Here is a 25980-nt window from a genome sequence, read left to right on the forward strand (position 1 = left end):
ACCTTTGTAAAGCTAATTAGAGACCACTAGGCTAGGGGGCAGAGAGGAGCCTGAATTCTGCTAAGGTGTAGACATAAATGATTGCCAGCCGTAATTCTGGAGGTCATAAGTTATGCAACTTCCCCAATTACTCCTTCAGATAACATCACTACTGTAGAACCTAAGATTGACCTTTTGGGATACTTTCCCAGGTTTTTTGCATGTCTGACACCCATGCTTTACCTGGACCTACTGGTCAACAGCTCCTGTGGCCCCACCCAAGAGTTATTCAGCATGCAAGATCATTTCCCACATCCCTGTGATTGCACCCCAACCAATCGGCAGCAAGCACCCACTGTCTAGTCACCCCCACCCTTTCCCCCAAACTATCTTTGAAAAACTCCTAACCTATAAGCCTTTGATGAGACTGATTTGAGTGATAACTCCATCTCCCACATGGCGTGGCTGGCCTGGTGTCAATTGAACTCTCCATTGCAATGCTGAGATTTTTCTTTTTTTGAGACAGAGTCTTGCTCTGTTGCCCAGGCTGGAGTGCAGTGGAGTGATCGTGGCTCACTGCAATCTCCCGCTCCTGGGTTCAAGTGATTCTCCTGCCTCAGCCTCCCAAGTAGGTGGGATTACAGGTGCACACCACCACACTGGGCTAATTTTTGTATATTTAGTAGAGACAGAGTTTCATCATGTTGGCCAGGCTGGCCTCAAGCTCGTGACCTCAAGTGAACTGCCTGCCTCAGCCTCCCAAAGTGCTGGGATTACAGGCATGAGCCACTGCAGCTGGCCCAGTGCTGAGAATTGATATTCTTCATGCAGTGGGCAGGAAGAACCTGTCAGGCAGTTACAATAAGAGTTCCCAGCCAGGCACCATGGCTCACATGTGTAATCCCAACACTTTGAAAGGCCAAGGTGGGCTGATCACTTGAGCCCAGGAGTTGCAGACCAGCCTGGGCAACATGGTGAAACCACATCTCTATTAAAAAGTACAAAAAATTAGCCAGGCATGGTCCTATGTACCTATAGTCCTAGCTACTCGGGAGGCTGAGGTGGGAGGATCATCTAAGCCTGGGAAGTTGAGGCTGCAGGGAGCCATGGTCATGTCAGAGGTGTTTGAACCACAGCAACTCCATCTTGAATAGGCACTGGGTAAAATAAGGCCGAGACCTACTGGGCTGCATTCCCAGGAGGTTAGGTATTCTAAGTCACAGGACAAGATAGGTCGGCACTATGTACAGGTCACAAAGACCTTGCTGATAAAAGGATGTGGTAAAGAAGCTGGCCAAAACCCACCAAAACCAAGATGGTGAGGAAAGTGACCTCTGGTGGTCCTACTGCGCATTATATACTAATTAAATACATTAGCATGCAAAAAGACATGCCCACCAGTGCCATGACAGTTTACAAATGCCATGGCAATGTTAGGAAGTTACTCTATATGCTCTAAAAGGGGGAGGAACCCTCAGTTCCAGGAATTGCCTATCCTTTCCTTCCCCCGCCCCCCCACTCCCTCGCCCCCAAAAAACTCATGAATAATCCACCCCTCGTTTACCATATACTCAAGAAATAACCATAAAAATAGCCAACTAGCAGCCCTAGGGGCCACTATGCCTACAGAGTAGCCTTTCTTTCATTCCTTTACTTTCTTAGCTTGCTTTCACTTTACCCAAATTCTTTCTTACTCGAGGTCCAAGAACCCTCTTGGGGTCTGGATTGGGATCCCTTTCTGGTAACAATCGTGCCACTGCACTCCAGCCTGGATGACGGGAGTGAGACGGTGTCTCACAGAAAAAAAAAAAAAGAGAGACAGAGAGAGTTCCAGGAGAAATCGTGTGTGTGTGTGTGTGTGTGTGTGTGTGTGTGTGTGTGTGTTTGTGTGTGTGTGTGTGTGTGTGTTGGAGGTTGGGGCGGGGGCAGTCGGGGGGTAGTCCTGGAAGTGTTAGGTGTTAGGGAATCATTAAATAAATAATTCAAGTAAGTAAGTTTCCCCAAACTAAAGAATAAACATTTCCAAAATCATAGCAGCCATGGAGAGTGCAGCCCAACAGGTGAAAATATCCCCATCCAAGGTACATCACCATGACATTCAGGGACCAGGGGACTGGAATGTTGGGGCTCAGAACACCATCCCAAAATGTGACTGTGGAAGACGAGAATTAATGCCACCTCAAAATATACTCTGGTATATTTTGAGATGGCTATTACAAGAAACTAAAGACACAGGAATAGCTCCGAAAAGATCTCCTTTTGTGAAAGAAATTTATGAATTTTGTAAAAGGAAATCTACATTAGCAAACAGCAGATGCAACCAGAGGCTTTCTCTGAGCCCCCCTTAGCTGCCTAGAGATGGAACTAGGAAAAGTCACATCACAGGAAGAGATTGTGGGTCGACACGTCCCAGATAGAGATTACCACAGGTGGCCACCCTTCTGAAGGGTGCTACCTGAGAGATTTTATCTGCATAAGGCAACCTTTGTGGGCTGTGCATTTCCTCCCCTCTCCCTTCTAGAATTTGTGCCGTGACCTCCTCTCTCCGCACCCCCACCAAGTGCAGCACCAGGTGGACCCTCTCCACATCCTCCACCCTCTCTGCACCCCCACCAAGCCCCAGGTCCCCTATTCCTTTCCATGGCCTCAAGATGGTATACATATTGGCTCTTCTGGGAGTTTCATATTTTGTGAGGCCTCCATTCATATATGCACATAATAAATTTGTATGTCTTTCCTCTTGTTAATCTGTCTACTGTCAAGTTTATTCCAGAGACAAATTATTGAACTTTCAGAGGGTGAACAAAAAGTTCCCCTTTCCCCTACAGAAGAAAAGAAAATATCCTTAAAGAACACATTCTCTTATTTCTGGAAGGTGTCATTTAGCTCATGGTGGGTAAGAATCTTACAGGTTGAAATAGCATTTCTAGTAGAATTGTCATAAGGATTTTAGTTCACTTAAGAAGTTCATAAAGAAGTTCTAAGGATGCTAGACTATCTTTTTTTGGTAATGTAAAAGTAATAAAGGGTCATTACAGAAAATATGAATTTCAGAAAAGTATAAAGAAGAAAAAGCAACAGCTATAATTGAACAACCCTGAAATAAATACTGTAACTGTTTTGGATTGCTTCCTTCTTGTGCATGAAGATTTTTCCCTCATATAGCATCTCCATATCCTTTAATAATATTTATCATTAAACATAACTGAAACTATACTTGTGAACAGTTTTAGAGTGCTGGAGTGCAGTGGCTGGATATCAGCTCACTGCAGCCTCAACCTACCCAGGCTCAGGTAATCCTCCCACCTCAGGTTCCTGAGTAGCTGGGACTACAGTCACGCACCACCGCACCCAGATCAGTTTTGTACTTTCTTCTTCTTCTTTTTTTTTTTTTTTTTTTGAGATGGAGTCTGTCGCCCAGGCTGGAGTGTAGTGGCGCAATCTCGGCTCACTGCAAGCTCCACCTCCCAGGTTCATGCCATTCTCCTGCCTCAGCCTCCTGAGTAGCTGGGACTACAGGCGCCCACCACCACGCCCGGCTAATTTTTTATATTTTTAGTAGAGACGGGGTTTTACCGTGTTAGCCAGGATGGTCTCTATCTCCTGATCTTGTGATCTGCCCGCCCCAGCCTCCCAAAGTGCTGGGATTACAGGCGTGAGCCACCGCACCTGGCCCAGTTTTGTATTTTCTGTAGAAATGGGGTTTCACCATATTGTCCAGGCTGGTCTTGAATTCCTGGGCTCAGCTGATCCACCAATCTCAGCCTCCCAAAGTGCTGGGAATACAGGCATGAGCCATTGTGTCTGGCCCAGTTTTACAATGTTATGTACAAAGCCTCAAAGGTGAAGGATGCAGTCAGCCATGTTCATGTCAAAAAAAAAAAGAAGAAGAAAGAAAGAAAGAAAGAAAGAAAGAAAGAAAGAAAGAAAGAAAGAAAGAAAGAAAGAAAGAAAGAAAGAAAGAAAGAAAAAAAGAAGCAGGTCACAAAGTTTCTGCTAATAAGACTGGTTGCGGTAAAGAAGTCAGCCAAAACCCACCAAAACCAAGATGGCAATAAAAGTGATCTCTGGTCATCCTCACTGCTCAAACTATACTAATTATAATGTATTAACATGGTAAAACACATGCCCACCAGTGCCATGACAGTTTACAAATGCCTGGAAGTTACCCTATATGGTCTAAAGTGGGGAGAAACCCTTAGTTCTGGGGATTGCCCGCCCCTTTTCCAGAACGTTCATGAATAATCTACCCCTTATTTAGCATATGATCAAGAAACAACTATAAGTATACTCAGTTGGGTAGCCTATGGAGTAGCCAGCCATTCTTTTGTTTCTTTACTTCTCTAATAAACTTGCTTTCACTTTACTCTATGAACTCGCCCCGAATTCTTTCTTGCACAAGGTCCAAGAACCCTCTCTTGGGGTCTGGATTGGGACCCCTTTCCGGTAACACAATGGGTTCGTTTTGCTTGCTGCCCAGATAGAGCCAGATCGGGACCTCTTTCCAGTAACACAATGGTTCATTTTGCTTGCTGCCCAGATAGAGCCAATCTGTCAAGACAGAGAAACTGCACTGGGGAGAGACTCTCATTCATGGCTGAACGAGAGACCGGAATTTTATTACTCAAAACAGTCTCTCCAAAAATTCAGACTAGGGTTTTTCAAGGATAGTTTGGTGGGCAGCAGGGCTAGGGAATGGGGAGTGCCCATTGGTTGGGTCAGAGATGAGATCTTATGGAGTTGAAGCTATCCTCTTGGGCTGAAGTGATTCCTGGATGGTGACCACAGGAACAGCTGGCAGGTCTGAGTGACAGTCGTCAGAAATGCAAAAACCTGGCCAGTTATGGTGGCTTACACCAGTAATCCCAGCACTTTGGGAGGCTGAGGCAGGCAGATCACCTGATGTCAGGAGTTTGAGATTGGCCTGGCCAACATGGTGAAACCCCATCTCCACTAAAAATACAAAAATTAGCCAGGCGTGGTGGTGCACACCTGTAATCCCAGCTACTCGGGAGTCTGAGGCAGGAGAATCGCTTGAACCGAGGAGGCGGAGGTTGCAGTGAGCCGAGATGGTGCCACTGTACTCCAGCCTGGGTGACGGAGTGAGATTCCATCTCAAAAAAAAAATAAAAAAAAAAATAAAGAAAAAAAAAGAAATGCAAAAACCTGAAAAGACACCTCAAAAGGCCAATCTTAGGGTCTACAATAGTGATGTTACTGCAGGAGTAATTGGGGAATTGCGAATCTTGTGGCTAATTTATTCGTCCTAAAAAGACACTCTGGTCACCAGGCAAGAAGGGGGTTTGTTTCAGGAAAGAGCTGTTATCATCATTTCAAAGTTAAACTATAAACTAAGTTACTCCCAAAGTTAGTTCAGCCTAAAGTTAGTTCAGGAATGAACAAGGGCAGCTTGGAGGTTAGAAGCAAGATATAGTCCGTTAGGTCAGATTTATTTCACTGTTGTAATTTTCTCACTGTTATACTTTGCAAAGGTTGTTTCAGGACTTCAGGAACATGCCACCATGACCGGCTTTTAAAATTTTTTTGTAGGGGTCTCATTATGTATCCCAGGTTGGTCTCCCAACTCCTAGATTCAAGTGATTGTCCTGCCTCAGCATCCCAAAGTGCTGGGATTATAGGTATGAGCCACTGTGCCGGGCCTCATTTTATTTATAATTATTTCTAATTAGGATTGATCATTTTGCCCATTTTGTCAGCAGTTTCTTTCTTTCAGGAGTTGTCTCATTTTGCCAGTCCTGATATTTTTCTTACAGATCTACACGTTTGGCAACATGCTCCAAGGAGGTACATGTCATGTTCTCATCTCCATGGCCATGCCCCAGACCACAGAATATAATGCCTCCACTGTGAAAATATTCTTTCCAAATGACAGTGACAGTTATGGCACTCACGTTTTCCACAGTGTTTCTTCCTCTTTTTCCTTCTGCTGCTTTTCTGAGTGTTTGTATTTGTTTTCCTAGTTTATCTTACTCTGGCTGAGTGAACATGACTGGAGCTGTTTCCCTACCTTCCAGAACATGCGCATGTTACTGGGAAGGAGTCCCAATCCAGACCCCAAGAGAGGGTCCTTGGATCTAGCATAATAATTCAGAGTCCATAAAGTGAAAGCAAATTTATCAGGAAAGTAAATGAATAAAGAATGGTCACTCCACAGACAGAGTAGCCCCAAGGGCTGCTGGTTGCCCATTTTTGTGGTTATTTCTTGATTATATGCTAAACAAGGGGTGGATTATTCATGCCTCCCCTTTATAGATCATAAAGGGCAACTTCCTGACATTGCCCTGGCGTTTGTAAACTGTGATGGGGCTGGTGGGACTGTAGCAGTGAGGATGACCAGAGGTCACCCTCGTCGCCATCTTGGTTTTGCTGGGATTTGGCTGGCTTCTTTATTACAACCTGCTTTATAAGCACGGTTTTTATGACCTATATCTTATGCTGACCTCCTATCTCATCCTATGACTAAGAATGCCTTACCTCCTGGAAATGCAGCCCAGCAGGTCTCAGCCTCATTCTACTCAGCCCCTATTCAAAATGGAGTTGCTCTGGTTCAAATGCCTCTGATACCCACTATCCCTTCGCCCCTACCCTGCACTCCAGCCATAGTGACCCCAGAGTGCCCTGCACCCAGCTGGTACCCATTGAACACAATTTAATGAAATACCACACATTTGAGGAGGATAGGAAGGAAAAGTGAAAAACATCTATTTTACTTATTTATTTGAGACGGAGTTTTGCTCTTGTCACCCAGGCTGGAGTACAGTGGTGCGATCTAGGTTCACTGCAACCTCTGCCTCCCAGGTTCAAGCAATTCACCTGCTTCAGCCTCCCGAGTACCTGGGATTACAGATGCGCACCATCATGTCCAGCTAATTTTTTTTTTTTTTAAGTAGAGACAGGGCTTCACCACGTTGGCCAGGCTGGTCTCGAACTCCTGACTTCAGGTGATCCGCCTGCCTCAGCCTCCCAAAGTGCTGGGATTACAGGCGTAAGCCACCTTGCCCTGCCTTTATTTTTAAATTTTTATTTATTTATTTTAAAGACAGGGTCCTGCTATGTTGCTCAGGCTGGAGTGCAGTGGCTGGTTTATTCACAGGTGAGATCATAGTGCACTGTAGCCTTGAACATCTGGCCTCAAGTGATTCTCCTGCCTCAGCCTCCCAAGTAGCTGGGACTACTGTGCTACTGTGCCCTACTAATTTGCTTTTTAATAAAACATTTGGTTTCAATAGCAGAACTTACTTAAATTTGTGAGAAATGTCTGCTCCCCAGTAGAGAACATGGCCCTGCAAAACAGTCTTGGTTTATTCATTTCACAATTTTCCATTCCTCAGTTGACAACTGTGAAACAGGGAATCAAATGCTATCAAAGATAGCTATAAATAATATCTGTGTGAGGCAGACAATTATCTGTGCTGCAGTCCCTTCTTTGCTTTGGCCTTAATTCCAAACAACAGTAAAAGCAAATCCACAAAACCATTTGGGGATAGGAAAGTACAAAGGGGTATTTACTCATAGGAAAAAAAAAATTAGGACCCTTGATTGGTGTCCAGCACGTATTTATGCTCCCCAGTGTCCAGGGGGCCTTGCAGACACCTTTCGAGCCCATCACAGACATTACCTTAAAATGTTTCCCAGATTTAACTGAAAGTAAACACCTTCAGTAGGCAAAGCAGACTGAACATTAGGTAAAAGCGCCCTTGCTTTCTAATCTCCAGTGAGGCCAAAATTGATCTTATGAGCTCATAAGTTGATCTAGAAAACACTTTGTAATAAATGTTTTCTATGCTCTTCAACGACAATTAAAAAATGGACACTATATAACTAAGATGGGATTGATCTTATGAGCTTATAAGTTGATCTAGAAAACACATTTGTAATAAATATTTTCCATGCTCTTCAATAACAATAAAAAAAGAACACTGTAACTAATTAAGATGGGAGAAGGCCAATAAAAACATCTAGTGTCTAGCACCACCTTGTGGTACAACATTCAAATCCCGAGCCCTTGCAAGGATCCCAAGATTAAACTATCTTGAAAAAGAGTTGGTTTGTGAGCTGCTCTACCATTTCGACGTTTAACAATATACTTTCTGGAGAAATAGAAAATAATAGAAATAACTAACACTTGACTGGTACTTTATAGTAAACCAAGCACTCCCATCTAAATGATCTCACTTAATCCTGGCAGCAGCCCTGCCAGATACTAGGTACTAAGATCTCAGTCTTAGACATATGAAGTCTGAAGTTCAAAGAAGTTGGTAGTTTGTACTGGGCAATTCCTGCACTTGAACCCATTTATTCATATTCCAAATCCTGTAATAAAATTGTATTAGCACTGTTGTATAGAGTATGTGTGTGTGTGTGTGTGTATATATATACACACACACACACACATAATCACTATACTTTATGTATTAATATATGTGAAAAGTTCAAAAGAAACATACAGTACTATATAGGATATTTCAATATAATATAGTATTTATACTATTTTTTATAGTACTGTTAGCCAGTACTCACTATGTTTCTGGGGGCTGTTTTCTGGCTGTGAAGACAAGGCAATATTGGTTGACTCTTTGTAGTCTATATGATTCCACAGAGTTTGCTACTAAACAAACCATGGTCTTGCTTTCCTGGTCCCTAAGCACCCAAACGTGGGAGAACCTGATCCTCTGTTGTCTTAATTTAGGGTGCACTGATGGAAATGTGGCCAGGGAGAATGAACACAAGGACCTAGAGGCAGTGAGACTGAAGCCATTTTTATATTTGGCCTTTAAAATGCTTGTGAACCAATCTACTGGCTCATAGTTAAAATACTGATGGACTGGGTCACCTCATTAATTTAACAAGAAGTACATTTTACAATCAATATATCTTAAAGTTGGCAGCTGCCTGGGCCTACTTCCAACCATGGCCCACCCATGAAAAAAAAAACTTAGTTTTATATATATGTGTGTGTGTGTGTGTGTGTATATATGTGTGTGTGTGTATATATATGTGTATATATATGTGTGTATATATATATGTATATATATATATACATAGAGAGAGAGAGAGAGAGAGAGAGAGAGATGGAGTCTCAGTCTGTTGCCCAGGCTAGAGTGCAATGGCACGATGTTGGCTCACTGCAACCGCCACCTCCCGGGTTCCTGCCTCAGCTTCCCAAGTAGCTGAGACTAAAGGCACCATGCCTAGCCAATTTTTTGTATTTTTAGTAGAGACAAGATTTTGCCATGTTGGCCAAGCTGGTCTCGAACTCCTGACTTCAGATGATCCACCCACCTCAGCCTCCCAAAATGCTGGGATTACAGGCATGAGCCACCATGACCAGCCAGTTAATCTTAATATATCTTAAATATATGAGAGGCCACTTGCTCTGTGTCAGAGGTCAGCATGTCATTAAACCAGCTTCAAATATTGTTTTTATTGTTTATTTTTTGAGACAGAATCTTACTCTGTCACCCAGGCTGGAGTGCAGTGGCACAATCTGGGCTCACTGCAACCTCCACCTCCTGGGTTTAAGTGAGCCTCAGACTCTCAATTAGCTGGGACTACAGACATGCACCACCACGCCCAGCTAATTTTTGTATATTTAGTAGACAGGGTTTCAACATGTTGGCCAGGCTGATCTCCAACTTTTGGCCTCATGTGATCTGCCCACCCCAGCCTCCCAAAGTGCTGGGATTACAGGCAGGAACCACCATGCCCAGCTTCAGCTTTAAATATTCTAAATGAAAACTTTTGCAGCCTGGCTTTACGGGATTAGAATTTGGGGTCATAATTACTCCTGTGGGTAGAGACAACTCCCAGTTGTGTTTGGAGGAAACTGTTGGCCCCATTCACAGGTATACGCCCAGCCAACCACTGGCAAAGGAAGAGGCCTTCATCAACCTGTTTTGCTTTCTCTGAAGTCATTCTTGTCTCTTGGCCGGACGGTCTGCCCAATAGCTACCCTTCTAAAGGACAACGACCTCCTGGTTCCTAGAGTCACATCAAACCCTCCACTGAGAACACTATTGATGGAAAACTGACCGAAGGATCAACAGCCCATTAGTCTTCTAGGGATTCTAAAACCCATCTAGACCATCCCCTTTCAGTCCTCTTCATCTACTTATTTGACTAGTCCTTTGGACTTAATATATCTATGTTAAGCTATATTATCAGAAACAATGCTTTGATATCTGTGTTTATTATTGGTAAAGCTGTTAAGTTTGCTATGTTATAGTGTTCTCTTTATGGGAACTAGAGGGAAGGGTTCCTTAGATCTCCAGATTAGGAGTAGCTGCCTCCGGTTTGTCGCATGGAGTCTGAACTTGATCTTGTTTCCTTCTTTACGCTGACCACTAGGAAGCAAAATCTGTTATTTATCCTTAAGTGTATAAGACCTGCTGTAATGCAGTTTGTGTGGATAAGGTTATTTTCCTGGCCTCAACTTTTATTTTCCTTTAGCCCAATTTCTCTACTTAAAATCGTGTAACTTTTGTATTTTTGTAAGTTGTCCTTAAACTCTTATGGGGAGAATTTTAAAAATAGAAGAAAAACTACTCTCTGGTGTTAAGACTTCAGAATAGAGGATACCGTTGCGGGGACAGTGACTGGAACGAGACACAGGCATAGGGTGGGTTCTGGGGTGCCAGTCACGCTGGATGTGTCATACAGGTATGTTCACTCTGTCATGTCAGTGAGCTAAATACTTATGATTTGTGCACTTTTCTGTATGTATGTTAAGCTTCTATGTTCAAAAAATGAGGACTGAGGGAAATGATACTCATGTGCCATATATATGTACTTCCTTTAGTCCTCTGAATACTTTTAGGTTAGTAGTTATCCCCATTATAAAAACGAGGAATGTGAAGTTCAAACAGGTTAAGGAATGAGGCCAAAATTCCAAATGACTTCTGATAACAAAAGCACAGGCTTATCCTACTACACTACACTGCTCCTTGCTCTTTTTTTTTTTTTTTTAAATTGGACACGGGGTCTCGTTCTACACCCAGGCTGTAGTGCAGTGGCGTGATAATGGCTCACTCCATCGCTGCAGCCTCCAACTCCTGGGCTCATGCAATCCTTCAACCTTAGTCTCCCAAGTAGCTGGGACTACGGGCATACACCACCACATCTGGCTAATTTTCTTATTTTTTCATAGAGATGGGGTCTTGCTACATCACCCAGCATCCCACTTTCCTACTTTAAATGGCCTGTCTTTATCCAGCTTAGCCACTAAAATCCAAGAAACATTGGTCAGACCTAGTAGAGACACAGGTGAAAGGACTTCTATGGGGGGGGCAGTGGGCAGCATCTGGGGCTGAAGCTGGCTGTGGGATTCATTTGGCGGAGGGGGCTTTGGGAGACAGCACTGGACTGAAAGTGGGGAGCTTGAGGCTGCTTCTAGACAGGGCTGGATTCTCACTGTGAGAAGGCCCATGAGGCCCCCTATAGGTACAGCTTCTTTACAAGTTCCATCAGCCCCTCCCAAGAAGTTTGAGGACAGATGGCAGAATCACAACACCCAACAAGCACAGTCTGAGCCCTGCTGCCTGCACCTCTTCTCTTCAGGAGCCAGGAGGATTTATTCTGATTGTACAGAATCACTATGACTATTATCCCACCCCTTCACACTGGGACCCCTCCTCCAGATGTGGTTGGAGTTGAAGGGCCCAGGCTTGCTGCATGTGCAGTCCTGTCACGTACTCAAGGCAGTGTTCTCACAAACAGCTTTCTGCAGAAAGGCAAACAGAAAGGCTTACAGGCTTAACTCCTAAGCAGAACAAAATAACCTGGATTTTACTTCATAAAGGAAAAGTCATTAAAAGGCAATGATTGGGAAAGAGGTCAGCAGACCAATTGAGGGACTTCCCCATATTCCACAACACTAGCTATGTGATTTTGGACTTCTCATTTACCCCTTGCTACTGCTTCCTCATTTCCCAATAGGGAGTTGGAACGTCCATTCTGAAGCCCCTCTCAACTCCAAAATTATAACTCTAAACTAGTCACCAGCCATCTTCGCAGAGAAACAGCACTGGACAAATGGGGCAGAGGGGAGGATAGGTGATGGCCATCCCCTCTCTCTCCCCCAGGGCAAACAGTGTGGCAAGGAACTGGCTCAGTGATAAGGGGTCTCAACAGCCAGAGAGGGAGCCATGGAGGGTTCTTGAGCACAGACAGAGCAAAAGTGGTATTTGTGGAACACTGGTTTTGAAGAAATACATAAATGAACTAAAGGGGAGACCAATGGGCAAATGACAGTGGAAAAAGAAGAAAACAGAACAATCCTTTAGGCTAGAAATATATATGAGTGTCTTATTTTAGTCTACTTGGCCTCATCTTTCCCCATGGTTGTCTGACATGTTGCCTGGAGGAACACTTACAGTCACATGAGTAATGACAAGAATCTCTTTACGTGCTACAGGGTCCTTAGGCTTTTCTTTGTAGAATTTTACAGCGAACAATATGGCTAAATTATGTTATTCTATAAAACTTTCACTACTTTTCAGGCCTTGAAATTTTATTTACATGTCTCTGACACACACACATACACTTCCTATTTTTTAATACAAAAAGTACATAGTAGCCCCCCTTATCTGCAGATGGTATGTTTCAAGACCCCCAGTGGTTGCCTGAAACCAAGATGATACCAAACTCTAAAAAAAAGAAGAATTTTAACAATATACTGTAATAAAATTACGTGAATGTGATCTTTGACTTTTTTTTTGAGACAGACTTTTGCTCTGTCGCCCAGGCTGGAGTGCAGTAGTGTGATCTCGACTTACTGCAACCTCCACCTTCCAGGCTCAAGCTAATCTCCCACCCCAGCTGGGACTACAGGCACATGCCAGCACATCTGGATAATTTTTGTATTTTCTGTAGAGTCAGAGTTTCACCATGTTGCCCACACTGGTCTTGAACTCCTGGGCTCAAGGGATCTGCTGGCCTCGGCCTCCCAAAGTGCTGGGGTTATAGGCGTGAGCCTATAACCAGAAAAGTAACTGACTACAGTTGAAAATAGGTAATTGAAATTGTGGTAAGTGAAACCATGGATAAGTGGGATTACTGTACATGTTCATTAAAAAAAATTAAGGGCCAGGCATGGTGGCTCACACCTGTAGTCCTAGCTACTCAGGAGGCTGAGGCAGGAAGACTGCTTGAGCCCAGGGGTGGTCAAGGCTACAATGAGCTGTGATCACACGCCACTGCACTCCAGCCTGCGTACCACAAGATCCTGTCTCAAAAAATATATAAAGTAAAAAGAGTCATTTTATTTATTTATGAAACAGGGTCTCACTCTGTCACCCAGGCTGGAGTGCAATGGCATGATCTCGGCTCACTGCAACCTCCGCCTCTTGGGTTCAAGCGATTCTCTTGCCTCAGCCTCCTAAGTAGCTGGGATTACAGGCACTCGCCACCATGCCCAGCTAATTTTTTTGTATTTTTAGTAGAGATGGGGTCTCACCATGTTGGCCAGGCTGGTCTCAAACTCCTGAACTCAGATGATCCCCCAACCTCGGCCTCCCGAAGTGCTGGGATTACAGGCATGAGCCACCACACCCAGACAAAAGAGTGATTTTAAATTTTCCTTTTCAAGGGGAGGTATGAATGCCAACCTCACGAAAGGTCAGGACTTAGGATCCAGGCCCAGGACCACAGGAGATGGGTTCTTAGGAGGCTTTAGAAATTTGCTCTGAAGGAAAACTCTTGGCACACATAGGCCTTCTTTTTTATTCACCGTCTCTCGAAACACATACTCGTTTACCACTTCTTCATAACCTGTGTCCATAAAGAGCTGAGCCAGGAATTCTGTAAGACAAGCATCAACAATGTTCAAAAGTCTTCATAACATTACATTTGCTTTGCAGTCCTTGAGGAGGGATAGAGGACTGAGGCTATTTTAATATTTTTTTAAGTGGAAACCTCAATGCTAAAATTTAAAGGCTTTGATTTGGGAACTAATACACTCCTTCTCCTCTTCTACCCAAACAGAAACCTCCAATTAAACAATTTAATCAGAACAAGGTGAAGGACAAACTGGTGTGTGCATCTTGCCTTATTATGAATTCTCAAATACAAAAGCCCGAGTAAAAATAAACAATTCCAAATTGGTTATATTCCTTTTTTTTAAAATTAAATTTTTTTTTTTTTTTTTGAGACACAGTGTCGCTCTGTCACCCAGGCTAGAGCAGTGGCACGATCTCGGCTCACTGCAACCTCCGCTCCCTGGGCTTAAGCGATTCTCCTGCCTCAGCCTCTTAAGTAGCTGGGACTACAGGCACACACTACCATGCCTGGTTAATTTTTTTTATTTTTAGTAGAGACAGGGTTTTGCCATGTTTGCCAGGCTGGTCTCAAACCCCTGACCTCAAATGATCCCCCAATCTTGGCCTCCCAAAGTGCTGAGATAACACGCACGAGCCACTGAGCCCGGCCGATTATATTCCTTTTTAAAATTTATCTCATTGTTTCCCATCTCCGAACAAAAACATAAAAATTGGCTATACTCCTATGAGGTCTGCATGTGCTCAATTTGTTTACATCAAACATCTTATTCATCCTAACACAAAGGAGGAAAATTTGTGATCAGAGTGGAGAAAAACACCCTATGGTGACCTAGCTCCAGGAAAATCTAACCCAAATAATACATCACTACACATTAAATGAAACAAACAGAATAAATGGTGAGGCAGCAAAAATAAAGACTCTTAGAGCATTGCTCCAGAGAATGTGCACTGAAGCACTTTGCAGATATCACTGAATCTTCTCAATATTCACAATTGGTTTAAATTTTATGAATTAAAATATCTTTTGAATTTTAACCTATTTTGATAATTTTGCAGTTTTTTTGTTGTGTTTTGTTTTTTTGAGATAGGCTTCTCGCCCTGTCGCCCAGGCTGGAGGGCAGTGGTATGATCATAGCTCACTGCAGCCTCTATCTTCTGGGGCCAAATGATCCTCTTGCCTCAGCCTCCTAAGCAGCTGGGACCACAAGTGTATGCCACCACTCCTGGCTAATGTATTTTTTTTATTTTTAGTAGAGACAAAGTTTCACTGTTGCCCAGGCTGGTCTCGAACTCCTGAGCTAAAGTGATCCTTCTACCTCAGCATCCCAAATAATTTTGCAGCTTTAATAGTAATCACTCAATTTTAATTCATTTTGGTATCTAAAAGAATATTTCATTTCAAGAAGGAAAATGTTTGTTAAAATAGAGGTTAAGGTAATTATCTTCCTGTCTAGATGATTAGGTAGACTATGTTCAAGACAACTAAAAGACCAAAATAATGTTCCAAATTTTCTTATCAAAAATGACTTTTTAAATATCTCTTTAGGCTGGGCATGGTGGCTCACGCCTGCAGTCCCAGAATTTTGGGAGGCTGAAGTGGGCAGATCACTTGAGACCAGGAGATCGAGACCAACCTGGCCAACATGGCAAAACCGCATCTCTACTAAAAATACAAAAATTAGTTGGGCGTGGTGGCACACACTTGTAATCCTTGCTACTTGGGAGGCTGAGGCATGAGAATCACTTGAGCCTTGGTGGTGGAGGTTGCAATGAGCCAAGATCGCGCCACTGCACTCCAGTCTGTAAGACTCTGTCTCAAAAATAAACAAACACCTCTTTAGAGCAAATTTGCATTATTTATTTAAAAACAGATCCAGGCCAGGCATGGTGACTAACGCCTGTAATCCCACCACTTTTGGAGGCTCAGACGGATCACTTGAGCTCAGGAGTTCGACACCAGCATGGGCAACATGGTGAAACCCCAACTCTACCAAAACTATAAAAAATTAGCCAGCTATGGTGGCATGTGTCTGTGGTCCCAGCTATTCGGGAGGCTTCGGTGGATCACTTGAGTCCGGAAGGTGGAGGTTGCAGTCAGCCGAGATCACACCACTGCATTCCAGCCTGGGAGACAGAATGAGACTCTGTCTCAAAAACAACAAAAAAACCAAACCCCAAAACAGATCCAATCAATTCTACAGAAAAAGGTTTCCTGACTTTGTGCCATGGGAAAGTAATCTCAAGGCATTATACTGTCGAATTTGCTTTATTTTTAACTGGACAAGAAGTTTCTGACTTGCCCTCCCTCTTATTCCAGCACAATTCCTAGTAGGGAATCCACATGGCATGTCAGAGGCTGTCCATTAACCCAAGCTCATTAGGGAAGTCACTGACACCAGAGAAGGCTTGTGAGCTCTTCAAGGGCAGTGGCCAGGTCTGTGCCTTCCAGGTGCTGGGTAAATATTGTGCAGTAGAGGGCTTGTTTCAGGGTCTCGTGCACATGTCACAAGCCTTCTCCAAGCAGCATTGCAGTGATAATGCAATCAAATAAACAGAAACAAGGAATAAAACATTTAAAGACTGGATTCCATTCATCTTACCATCAGTAAAAAAATATGATCTGGTCCCATCTTGTCTAACATAAAAGTTTTCTCCAAGTTTGCTGCCGGCTTTAAACCTAAGCATGGCATGATCATACAGCCCGTAGTCACGAAACAAGACACTTTTGCCTGGTTTTAAGACCTATGAAACAAAAGCAGGCTGAACATGACTTTGGAGAACCCTATCAAAATAAAACCTGATTAAGTTAGGACTTAAAATAAATTTGTGATAATTACTAAGGGGACAGACTGAAATGCCCATAATACGGAACCAAAATAGTCTACTACTTAAAAAGATAGTAAGACCAGGCAGGGCTCCATAACACTAAGACACTTCTTTTTTTTTTTTTTTTTTTGAGATGGAGTCTTGCTCTGTTGCCCAGGCTGGAGTGCAGTGGCATAATCTCAGCTCACTGTAACCTCCGTCTCCCATGTTCAAGTGATTCTCATGTCTCAGCCTCCCAAGTAGTTGGGATTACAGGTGCCCGCCACCATGCCCGGCTAATTTTTGTATTTTAGTAAGATGAGGTTTCACCATGTTGGCCAGGCTGGTCTCGAACTCCTGACCTCAAGTGATCTGCCCACCTCAGTCTCCCAAAGTGTTGGGATTACAGGCGTGAGCCACCTCGCCTGTCCCTGAAGACACCTCTTGAGTACCTGCAAGAGCACCCTGGAATGTCCAGTGTCACAGGATTAAAATGTTAGAGACCAACCTGGGCAATATAGTGAGACCCCATCTCTACACAAAAATTAAAAATTAGCTGGATGTGGTAGTGCATCCTGTAGTCCCAATTACTTTAGAGGCCGAGGTGGGAGAATTGCTTGAGCCCAGGAAGTTGAGGCTGCAGTGAGCCACGTCCAGGCCACTGCACTCCAGCCTGAGTGACACAGCAAGACCCTATCTCAAAAATAAATAAATAAATAAAAGTGTTAGAGACAAAAAATGGAAGTGCTGTCCTCATCGAAGCACTTTCTTGCAACATTTTATTCACCATCTCCTAGTATTCAAACTGTATTCAACTGTCTCTTAAAAAAAAAAAAAAAAAAAAAAGAATGTCATTTTGGCTCTTTACTGATTCAGGGTGGTTTTCCTCATTCTGAGTCTCAGCCCTTGTTTCACTGTGCCACAGTGTATAGCTCAATTATGGTGGTAATGACTGATATAGGCCTAGCATTTGACAGCTTAACCATACATTTTCTCATTGTATCTTCACCCAACTGTGGGACAAAGGAATATGATTATTATTCTCACATGAGATTAGGAAACCAATACTCGACAGGGTTAAGTGATCTGCCAATGATCATACATTAGCTTTTTTTAGAGACAAGGTCTTGCTATGTTGGCCAGGCTGGTTTCAAATTCCTGAGCTCAAGTGATTCACCTGCCTTGGCCTCCTAAAGTGTTGGGATTACAGGTATGAGCCACCACACCTGGCCAAACTGTGTACTCTTGACCACTGAACCATAACTCCTCTCACCTTATAGCAGGACTCCATGGATCCCAGGTAAATGCAAAATCATCCTTGTCCCAGGGCTGGCAAAGCTCTGAAGAGCAGCCATGGCACTGCACAAATCAGAATTTAGGGTGGATGTTTTATGCCAGAGGACTCCTTTCTATACACTGACTACACAGCCTACCTAGTGAGAATGGAGAGACTATGTGAATCTAGACAGTACATAAGCCTCGTGAGCGAAGGTAAGTAAAAGAATCCAGACTGTCCAACCCTCAAGTGCAGGCCCCAAATCACTAACCTTGTAAATGTTTTGTAAGACAAGGTGCATCTTATCAGGATTAACAGCTGACAGCACAAATATCAACATGACAACATCCACCGACTCTGGCGGTACATGATCCAGAAGATCATCTTTGGTCAGATCACACTGGAATACCTTGCATCTTTCTGTGTCATATAAAGGATTTTGCTAGAGGGGGAAAAAATACAAATGAATTTTAATGCAACCACTATGCTGATACATATAGAAAAATACAACATCAAAAGGCGACCCAATTTCCACTTGTATACATAGAAATTATCACTTTCTTACCAGATAAAACTGATTAATAAATCACTCACATATAAAGCATGTAATATTCACTACTGCTACAGGCGCAAGACTTCATTTTAATAAATCATTTTTAACTGAGGAGAGAAGAGTATCACGTATTCAAAACTGAGCATTTTAGAAGCACATTATTTCCAGAGGGATGATGATCCAAGACTGGCCTCTGCTTCTTTCTTTCTGTTTTTTAAAGAGACAGGGTCTCACTCTGTCTTCTGGGCTAGAGTGCAGTGGCATGATCATGGCTCACTGCAGCCTTCACCTCTTGAGCCCAAGTCATCCTCCCACTTCAGCCTCCTGAGCAGCTGGAACTACAGGTGTGCACCACTGCATCTGGCTAAATTTTTATTTTTATTTTTGTAAAGATGGGATCTTGCTATGTTGTCCAGGCTAGTCTTGAACTCCTGGCCTCAAGTGATCCTCCCACTTCAGCCTTCCAAAGTGCTGGGATTACAGGCATTAGCCACCATGTCCTGCTGGCCTCTGGCTTCCTTAATCCTCCTTTGAATTAACTGCTTAAAGCCTAAACCCTATGAGAAGCCCTTCTAATTCCCCTTGTTGAGATGCTCCCACAGTTCTTCTGGAGTATATTTTCTCTTTATGCAGCAAGCTAAATAAACTTAACCTTTTTTTGACTACAAATGTGTTCCTGGTACATTTTGGTTGGTAGGCTTCAACACATGTATAGGAGTATTATGAAGAAAAACATTAAACTTTTATTTCATGTAAATGAGGACCTGAATAAATAGATATACAAAGTTACTGGATGGGAAAATTAAATGCAAAATTAAAAAGATGTCAATTCTATTCATAATTCCATTTATAAATCCAATGCAATCTCAACTGATTCCCAATAGATTTCTAGAAACTTGACAGGGTGAATCTAATTCATCATAAAGTAAAAATCTTTAAGAATAGCCAAGTCAATTTTTAAAATGATGAACAATGAAGTAGATATGGTGGCTCATGCCTGTAATCCCAGCAACTTGGGAGACTGAAGTGAAAGGATCGCTTGAGTTCAAAGCTGCAGCCAGCTATGATCCGTGCCACTGCAAGCTAGCCTGGACAACAGAGCAAGATCTCATCTTTAAAAAATAGGCCAGGTGTGGTGGCTCACGCCTGTAATCCCAGCACTTTGGGAGGCCAAGGTGGGTGGATCATGAGGTCAGGAGTTTGAGACCAGCCTGGCCAATATGGTGAAACCTCGTCTCTACTAAAAATACGAAAATTAGCTGGGCATGGTGACCCGCACCTGTAGTCCCAGCTACTCGGGAGACTGAGGCAGAAGAATAGCTTGAACCTGGGAGGCAGAGGTTGCAGTGAGCCGAGATCATGCCACTGCACTCCAGCCTGAGCGATAGAGACTCTGTCTCAAATAAATAAATAAATAAATGAATAAATAAATAAAATAGAATGAAGAATAATAAAGGAGAAGATATACTACTGGACATCAAAATATATTACAAAACGTAGTAATAAAACAACACGGTTTGAGAATAGAAGCAAATGTATCAGTGAGACAAAACAGAGTCCCAAAACAGACCTGTGTATACTGTATATATAAACAGGAATGTTGTGTTATATGATAAAAGACAAAGGTGACAATTAGATAAAAAGGTAGATAATAAAGATGACAATTATGAGTGAGGAAAAAATTTCTCAATTTACTGTGTTTAGAAGAACTGGCTACCCTCGAGACAAATGACTACCCTTGAGACACAGGCCCACGGTACCAGTTCAAATTTGGAGAAGCAAAACATTAGAGAACAACCCCCTCTCCCACACCCCACCACCAAATCTCAAAAACAGGAAATTGCAGCTGGGAGAGCCGCAACAGACAGACTCTTTGGGAAACAGTACAAAGGGAAGACCCAAATCCAAGAGAGGAGACAAAAACAAGTTGCTAGTTTGAAGTCTGGTGCCCACAGCAACAACAAACCTCACAGACAGCAACGACAGACTTCAAACAACAGCCCAATTTCTGACTAGATTGTTACAAATCCCTATCCCTCCGTATCTACTGGCCCTTATAATATGCCTAGCTTTAACCAAAAAGTAGAAAACATCCCAGAAGGCAAAAAACATAGTGTGAAGAGAATAAGCCATCACCAGAGCCAGACTCAAATATGACAGATGCTGGATCCAAAAGCTTGGGCATTTAAAATAATTATGATTAAAATGTTAAAGACTCTAATGGAAAAGACAGACAACATGCAAAATCAGATACATCATTTCAGGGATGGAAACTATAAGAAGACTCTAAGAGAAATGATAAAAACCAAAAACATGGTAACAGAAATGAACACTTTCAATAGGTTCCTCAACAAAACATGTACTGCCTAGGGAACAGTCAGTGAACTTGATGATAGGATAATAGAAATTACACAAACTGAAAATGCAAAAAGGAAAAAAGTGGGGGAATAAACCCTACAACAACAGCATCTAAGGGCTTGGGGCAATAGAAAATGTTACACATGTAACTGGAATCCCAGAGGGAGAAGAGAACAAGAGCTAAAGAAAGAATTCGAAGAAATAATGACCCTAATTTTTCCAGATTAAAAAACATAACCAAAATTATAAAATAACTATACAACCAAAAATTATTAAGAGCAATATATAGGTGATTAGGTCTAAATCCTAGGAATAGCTGGGCACAGTGGCTCACACCTGTAATCCCAGCACTTTGGGAGGCTGAGGCAGGAGGATCGCTTGAGCCCAAGAGTTCGAGAGCAGCCTGGGATAGTGAGACCTCATCTCTAAGAAAAATAAAGTAAATCCTAGGAGTAAAGGACTCCTAAACAAGACATAAAATATAACTTCAAAAGGAAAAGATTAATATTTTGCCATGATAATTTAAACCCTGTGTAGCCTGGGCAACACAGCAGGACCTCATCTCTACAAAAAATTTTTAAAAATTAGCCAGGCATGGTGGCGCACGCCCATGGTCTCAGTTCAGGATGCTGAGGATTACCTGAGTCCACAAGGTCAAGGCTGCAGTGAGGTGCAATTTGCACCACTATACTCCAGCCTAGGTGACACAGTGAGACCTTGTCCAAAAAAAAAAAAAAAATCCTTGTGTAAAAAAAAGAGATACCGTAAAGTGATGCTGAATAAACTGGAAGAAATGTTTGCAACATACATACCAAAGTATCTAGAATATATCCTGAAAATAAGAAAGAAAATGACAAACCAATTGAAAAATGGGCAGAGGTTATGAATGGACAACTTCTACTATAAACTTCATGTGGGTGGGAATTTTTGTCTGTCTGTTGACTATTTAACTCCAGTGCTTAGAACAGTGATTGGCACACATTAAGCTCTCAATAAAAAAATGTGGACTAAAGAAACTCACAGCTAACTAATGTTATCAACCTTCCACAAGGCCTTCAACCTCTCTGCTAATAAGGAAAAAACAAATTAAAATATGGAGGCATTATTTTTTGCCCAAAAGATTGGTAAATATAAAAAAGACATATCTTGGGAGGCTGAGGCGGGCGGATCACGAGGTCAGGAGATCGAGACCATCCTGGCTAACACGGTGAAACCCCATCTCTACTAAAAATACAAAAAATTAGCCAGGCGTGTTGGTGGGCACCTGTAGTCCCAGCTACTCGGGAGGCTGAGCCAGGAGAATGGCGTGAACCCGGGAGGCGGAGCTTGCAGTGAGCCGAGATCGCGCCGCTGCACTCCAGCCTAGGGGACAGAGCAAGACTCCATCTCAAAAAAAAAAAAAGACTGATATCAAGTGTTGAGGCAATACAGAAAAAGGTACCTTTACATTATTGGTGAAATTATAAATTAGTATCATCTTTTTGGAAGGAAACTTGGCATTGTCTATTAAAATATAAATGAGCATGCTCCTCTTCCAAGGAATTCTACTTCTTCCATTATTCATCATAGACAAATGTGTACAGACATTTTGGGAACATACATATGATGCTGATCACATTAACTCTATTTGTAAGAGCAAAAAAGTAGAAACAATTCAAATAAATATAAATAGGGTAACTGTTTTTTTTTTTTTTTTGAGACAGAGTCTTGCTCTATCACCCAGCTGGAGTGCAGTGGCATGATCTCAGCTCACTGCAAGCTCCGCCTCCCGGGTTCACACCATTCTCTTGCCTCAGCCTCCCAAGTAGCTGGGACTACAGGCACCCGCCACCATGCCTGGCTAAGTTTTTTATTTTTAGTAGAGATGGGGTTTCACTGTGTTAACCAGGATGGTCTCAATTTCCTGACCTCATGATCTGCCCGCCTCGGCCTCTCAAAGTGCTCAGATTACAGGCGTGAACCACTGCCCCAGCCGGGTAACTGTTAAAGTATGGTATATCCATTCCACGGAATACTATAACAGGTAAATGAAATCTACATGGACTAACATGAAAAACTCTGCAAAATATAATAATGTAGAATGAGGAACGCATGTTATGGTAAATATGATACCACCACTATTTTAAAAAATCTACTGTGTATAAAGTGGACAGACTTAAGTCCTTATTTAAAACATCGAGACTTTCTAGACGTTTAGAAGTGCACAAAGTATGTTAAAAGTAGGGTAGTAAATAACACATTTTGTAGATATCCTTTTGTTAAAATTCACTGAAATATTACCTTTTGGAAATGGAATGATCAAACCACTTCTCTAAGCAGTACACATCATTACATTTGTACTGGGTCAGGAGAAAAGGAGGAGAATAAAGTGCAAAGGGCTTTATACCAATGTGTTTACAGTGAGGCAAGATTGACCACTATACCTTATGTCCATGCATTTTATTTTACTTTGCTATGTATATAGTGTATATGAAGGACAAATGAGTCCTAATTTACAACATCTAGTTCTAGATGTTAAAGAGGCTGACAGCATATGACCAACATAGAGTCAGTAACCTAATACGCTGAGTACACTTTGCGTTCAAATTCATAGGAAAGACTGTTTTTAAAAACACTTAGGGAAGTGAAATTGTTAAAGTCCCCTCTAAGCACTACAAATGCTTATACCTATCCACTGAGTTGACAGAGGTGGGAAGGGTTCTATGCCAGAATGTTCGTTCCTATTTAGATGGCACTTTCAAATGACAGCTTATTATGTATGTGTACCACTTATTCAATGCTACGGTATATATAGTGGAAAACTTAAGTCCTATTTGAAACATCTAGTCTTTCTAGACATTTAAAAGTACACAACATATGTGTACTTCTGGCATTGTAGAGAGCTAAAGTAACAAAAGTAGAGGACTAATGTAACATCCTTTAAACATTTTCTGTTATTTCATAGGACTGGTTGCATTTTGGGAATGGAATTGTTAAAACTGATGTCTTAGCGGGTATGCTGTTTACTGGGTGGTAGTGGGCTGGGGGAGGAGGAATTATGCAGAGAGAAGGGTTCTGTGCCCTTGAGTCACATTAGTTCAGGTTGTCTAGCCATTGTTCTATATGTGCATTTCAGTTAATACTGCTGAGTATTAAAGGATAAACAAGTCCCTGATGCTCAAAGTATGCTAAAACTAGAGGTAGTAAAATAATCCCTTTTTTAGTTCTTAGGGAGGACTATCCTCTGGGAGTGACCTTTGTTAATTGACCTCTCAGAACTAGACATAGTCCTGTACTTAGTCACTGGAATGACAGAACAGGATGAAGAAGAAGGGGTGGAAGGAAAGGCTCTTTGTCAGAATCTCCATATCTAGAAGATGGTTTTAGATGATAACCACAGGTCTATAGCTGCATTTTTAGTAAAGTACCAGTGTTTATTGTGGACAGAGTTCATTATTTTGCAACACCTAAGCTTCATAGATGTCTTGATGTGACAACATATAATAAAAAGCAGAGCTACTCCATAACTATATACATCTACTATGTACCCACAAAATTATTTTTAAAATACGGCTAGTGAAATTGTAAATATCTTTTTGTTATAATTGATAGAAAAGATGCATGTTGGACATGGAATTGTTAAACCACCTCTGAGCAATGTATATATCGCGACTTGTTCATCAGTTTGGCAGCAGAGGAGTAGAAGAAAGTATAAATAGAGAGATGTATGCAGATGTATTCATATTTACATCTTGACAATAGCCACTAATGTATGTGAGTCTCTCTTGGTCGTACTATGGGAATATATTAAGTAATTCAATGGAAACATACGTTCTTGGTAATATTTTAGTGGCAAAGATCCCATAATAAATTCTCTTAGAAACATTATACTTAGTGTTGCTTTATTATAGAAACATTATAGACTATGGAAACATTATACTTAGTGTTGCATTATACTCTGTTGCTTTATGTTTCATTTTAAATTGAGCATTAAGGCAATACAGTCTTCTAAACTCTGCCAATACTTCTACCTAGAGGTCTCTTGCCATTTTTATCTTCTGTGAAATTTTTGTCCCAAGATAGGTGGAATTATATCTTCTTCTAACAGACTGAGTTGGTGTAGGGTGTTCTTGGTTATCAAAATACTCATATAGCTTTGGGATTTTCAACTAGTAAATATCCATAATGTGTGATAAAACATGATACATACTGCATGATCTTAATCCCACAAAATTGGATACTGTGTCTATGTACATACAGGACCTAGAAGGACAAGTCAAACTGTAAACTGCTTGTGACTGTGGATGACTGTTCTTTGCTTCTTGTGTTTCTCAGTTTCCTACAGTAAACATATTAACTTTTTAAAAATAAAGGGTTTGCGTTTTGTTATTTTGAGATAGGGTCCTGCTTTGTCACCCAGGCTAGAGTACAGTGGCATGATCATAGCTCATGCAGCCTCAAACTCCGGGCTCAAGTGATTTTCCCACCTTAGTCTCCCAAACAGCTGAGACTACAGGCACACACCACCACACCTGGCTAATTAAAAAAATTTTTTTGGCCAGGTGCAGTGGCTTATGCCTGTAATCCCAACACTTTGGGAGGCCAGTGGATCACCTGAGATCAGGAGTTCAAGACCAGCCTGTCCAACATAGTGAAACCCTGTCTGTACTAAAAATACAAAAAAATTAGCCAGGCATGGTGGCAAGTGCCTGTAATCCCAGCTACTTGGGAGGCTGAGGCAGAAGAACTGCTTGAACCCAGGAGGTGGAGGTTGCAGTGAGCCGAGATCGTGCCACTGCACTCCAGCCTGGGCAATAAGAGTGAAACTCCATCTTAAATTAAAAAATAAAATAAAATATATATATATATTTTTTGTAGACACAGAGTCATACTTTGTTGCCTAGGCTGGTAAGGTTACTTTTTTCAAAAGTCTAATGTGGCTGAGTGTGGTGGCTCATGCTTTTAATCCCAGCACTTTGGCAGGCAGAGGTGGGAGTTAATCCCAGCACTCTGGGAGGCAGAGATGGGAGGATCTCTTGAACCCAGGAGTTTGAGAACAGCCTAGGCAACATAGTGAGACCCGTCCCTATAAAAAAATAAAACAATTAGTTGGGTGTGGTGGTGTGCATCTATAGTCCCAGCTATTCAGGAGGCTGAGGTGGGAGGATCACTTGAGCCTGGGAAGTCAAGGCTACAGTGAGCCATGACTGTGCAACTGCACTCCAGCCTGGGTG

The 25980-nt window shown here is 42.1% G+C and overlaps 1 protein-coding gene across 12 annotated transcripts in view; it reads right to left on the reverse strand.

The window, feature by feature from the left end:
* The window catches only part of METTL6 (methyltransferase 6, tRNA N3-cytidine), a 51118-nt gene that overhangs the window by 19719 nt on the left and 5419 nt on the right, over window positions 1-25980 (reverse strand). For 6 of the 12 annotated variants that reach the window (XM_058433695.1, XM_032144271.2, XM_058433692.1 and 3 more), the window contains 3 exons: window positions 18128-18298; window positions 16376-16517; window positions 11285-13797 (listed from right to left, as the gene is read on the reverse strand). In XM_058433695.1, the coding sequence (XP_058289678.1) occupies window positions 13616-13797; window positions 16376-16517; window positions 18128-18298 (495 nt within the window). In that variant the 3' untranslated portion in view covers window positions 11285-13615. Of the gene's footprint in view, window positions 1-11284; window positions 13798-16375; window positions 16518-17073; window positions 17274-17853; window positions 17940-18127; window positions 18299-25980 lie in introns of those variants that run through there. The other 6 variants (XR_009211706.1, XR_009211705.1, XM_032144265.2 and 3 more) reach the window with 5 other exon arrangements.

Source organism: Hylobates moloch, unplaced genomic scaffold, assembly GCF_009828535.3.
Source record: "Hylobates moloch isolate HMO894 unplaced genomic scaffold, HMol_V3 SCAFFOLD_22, whole genome shotgun sequence".
NCBI classification, from domain to species: Eukaryota; Metazoa; Chordata; class Mammalia; order Primates; family Hylobatidae; genus Hylobates; species Hylobates moloch.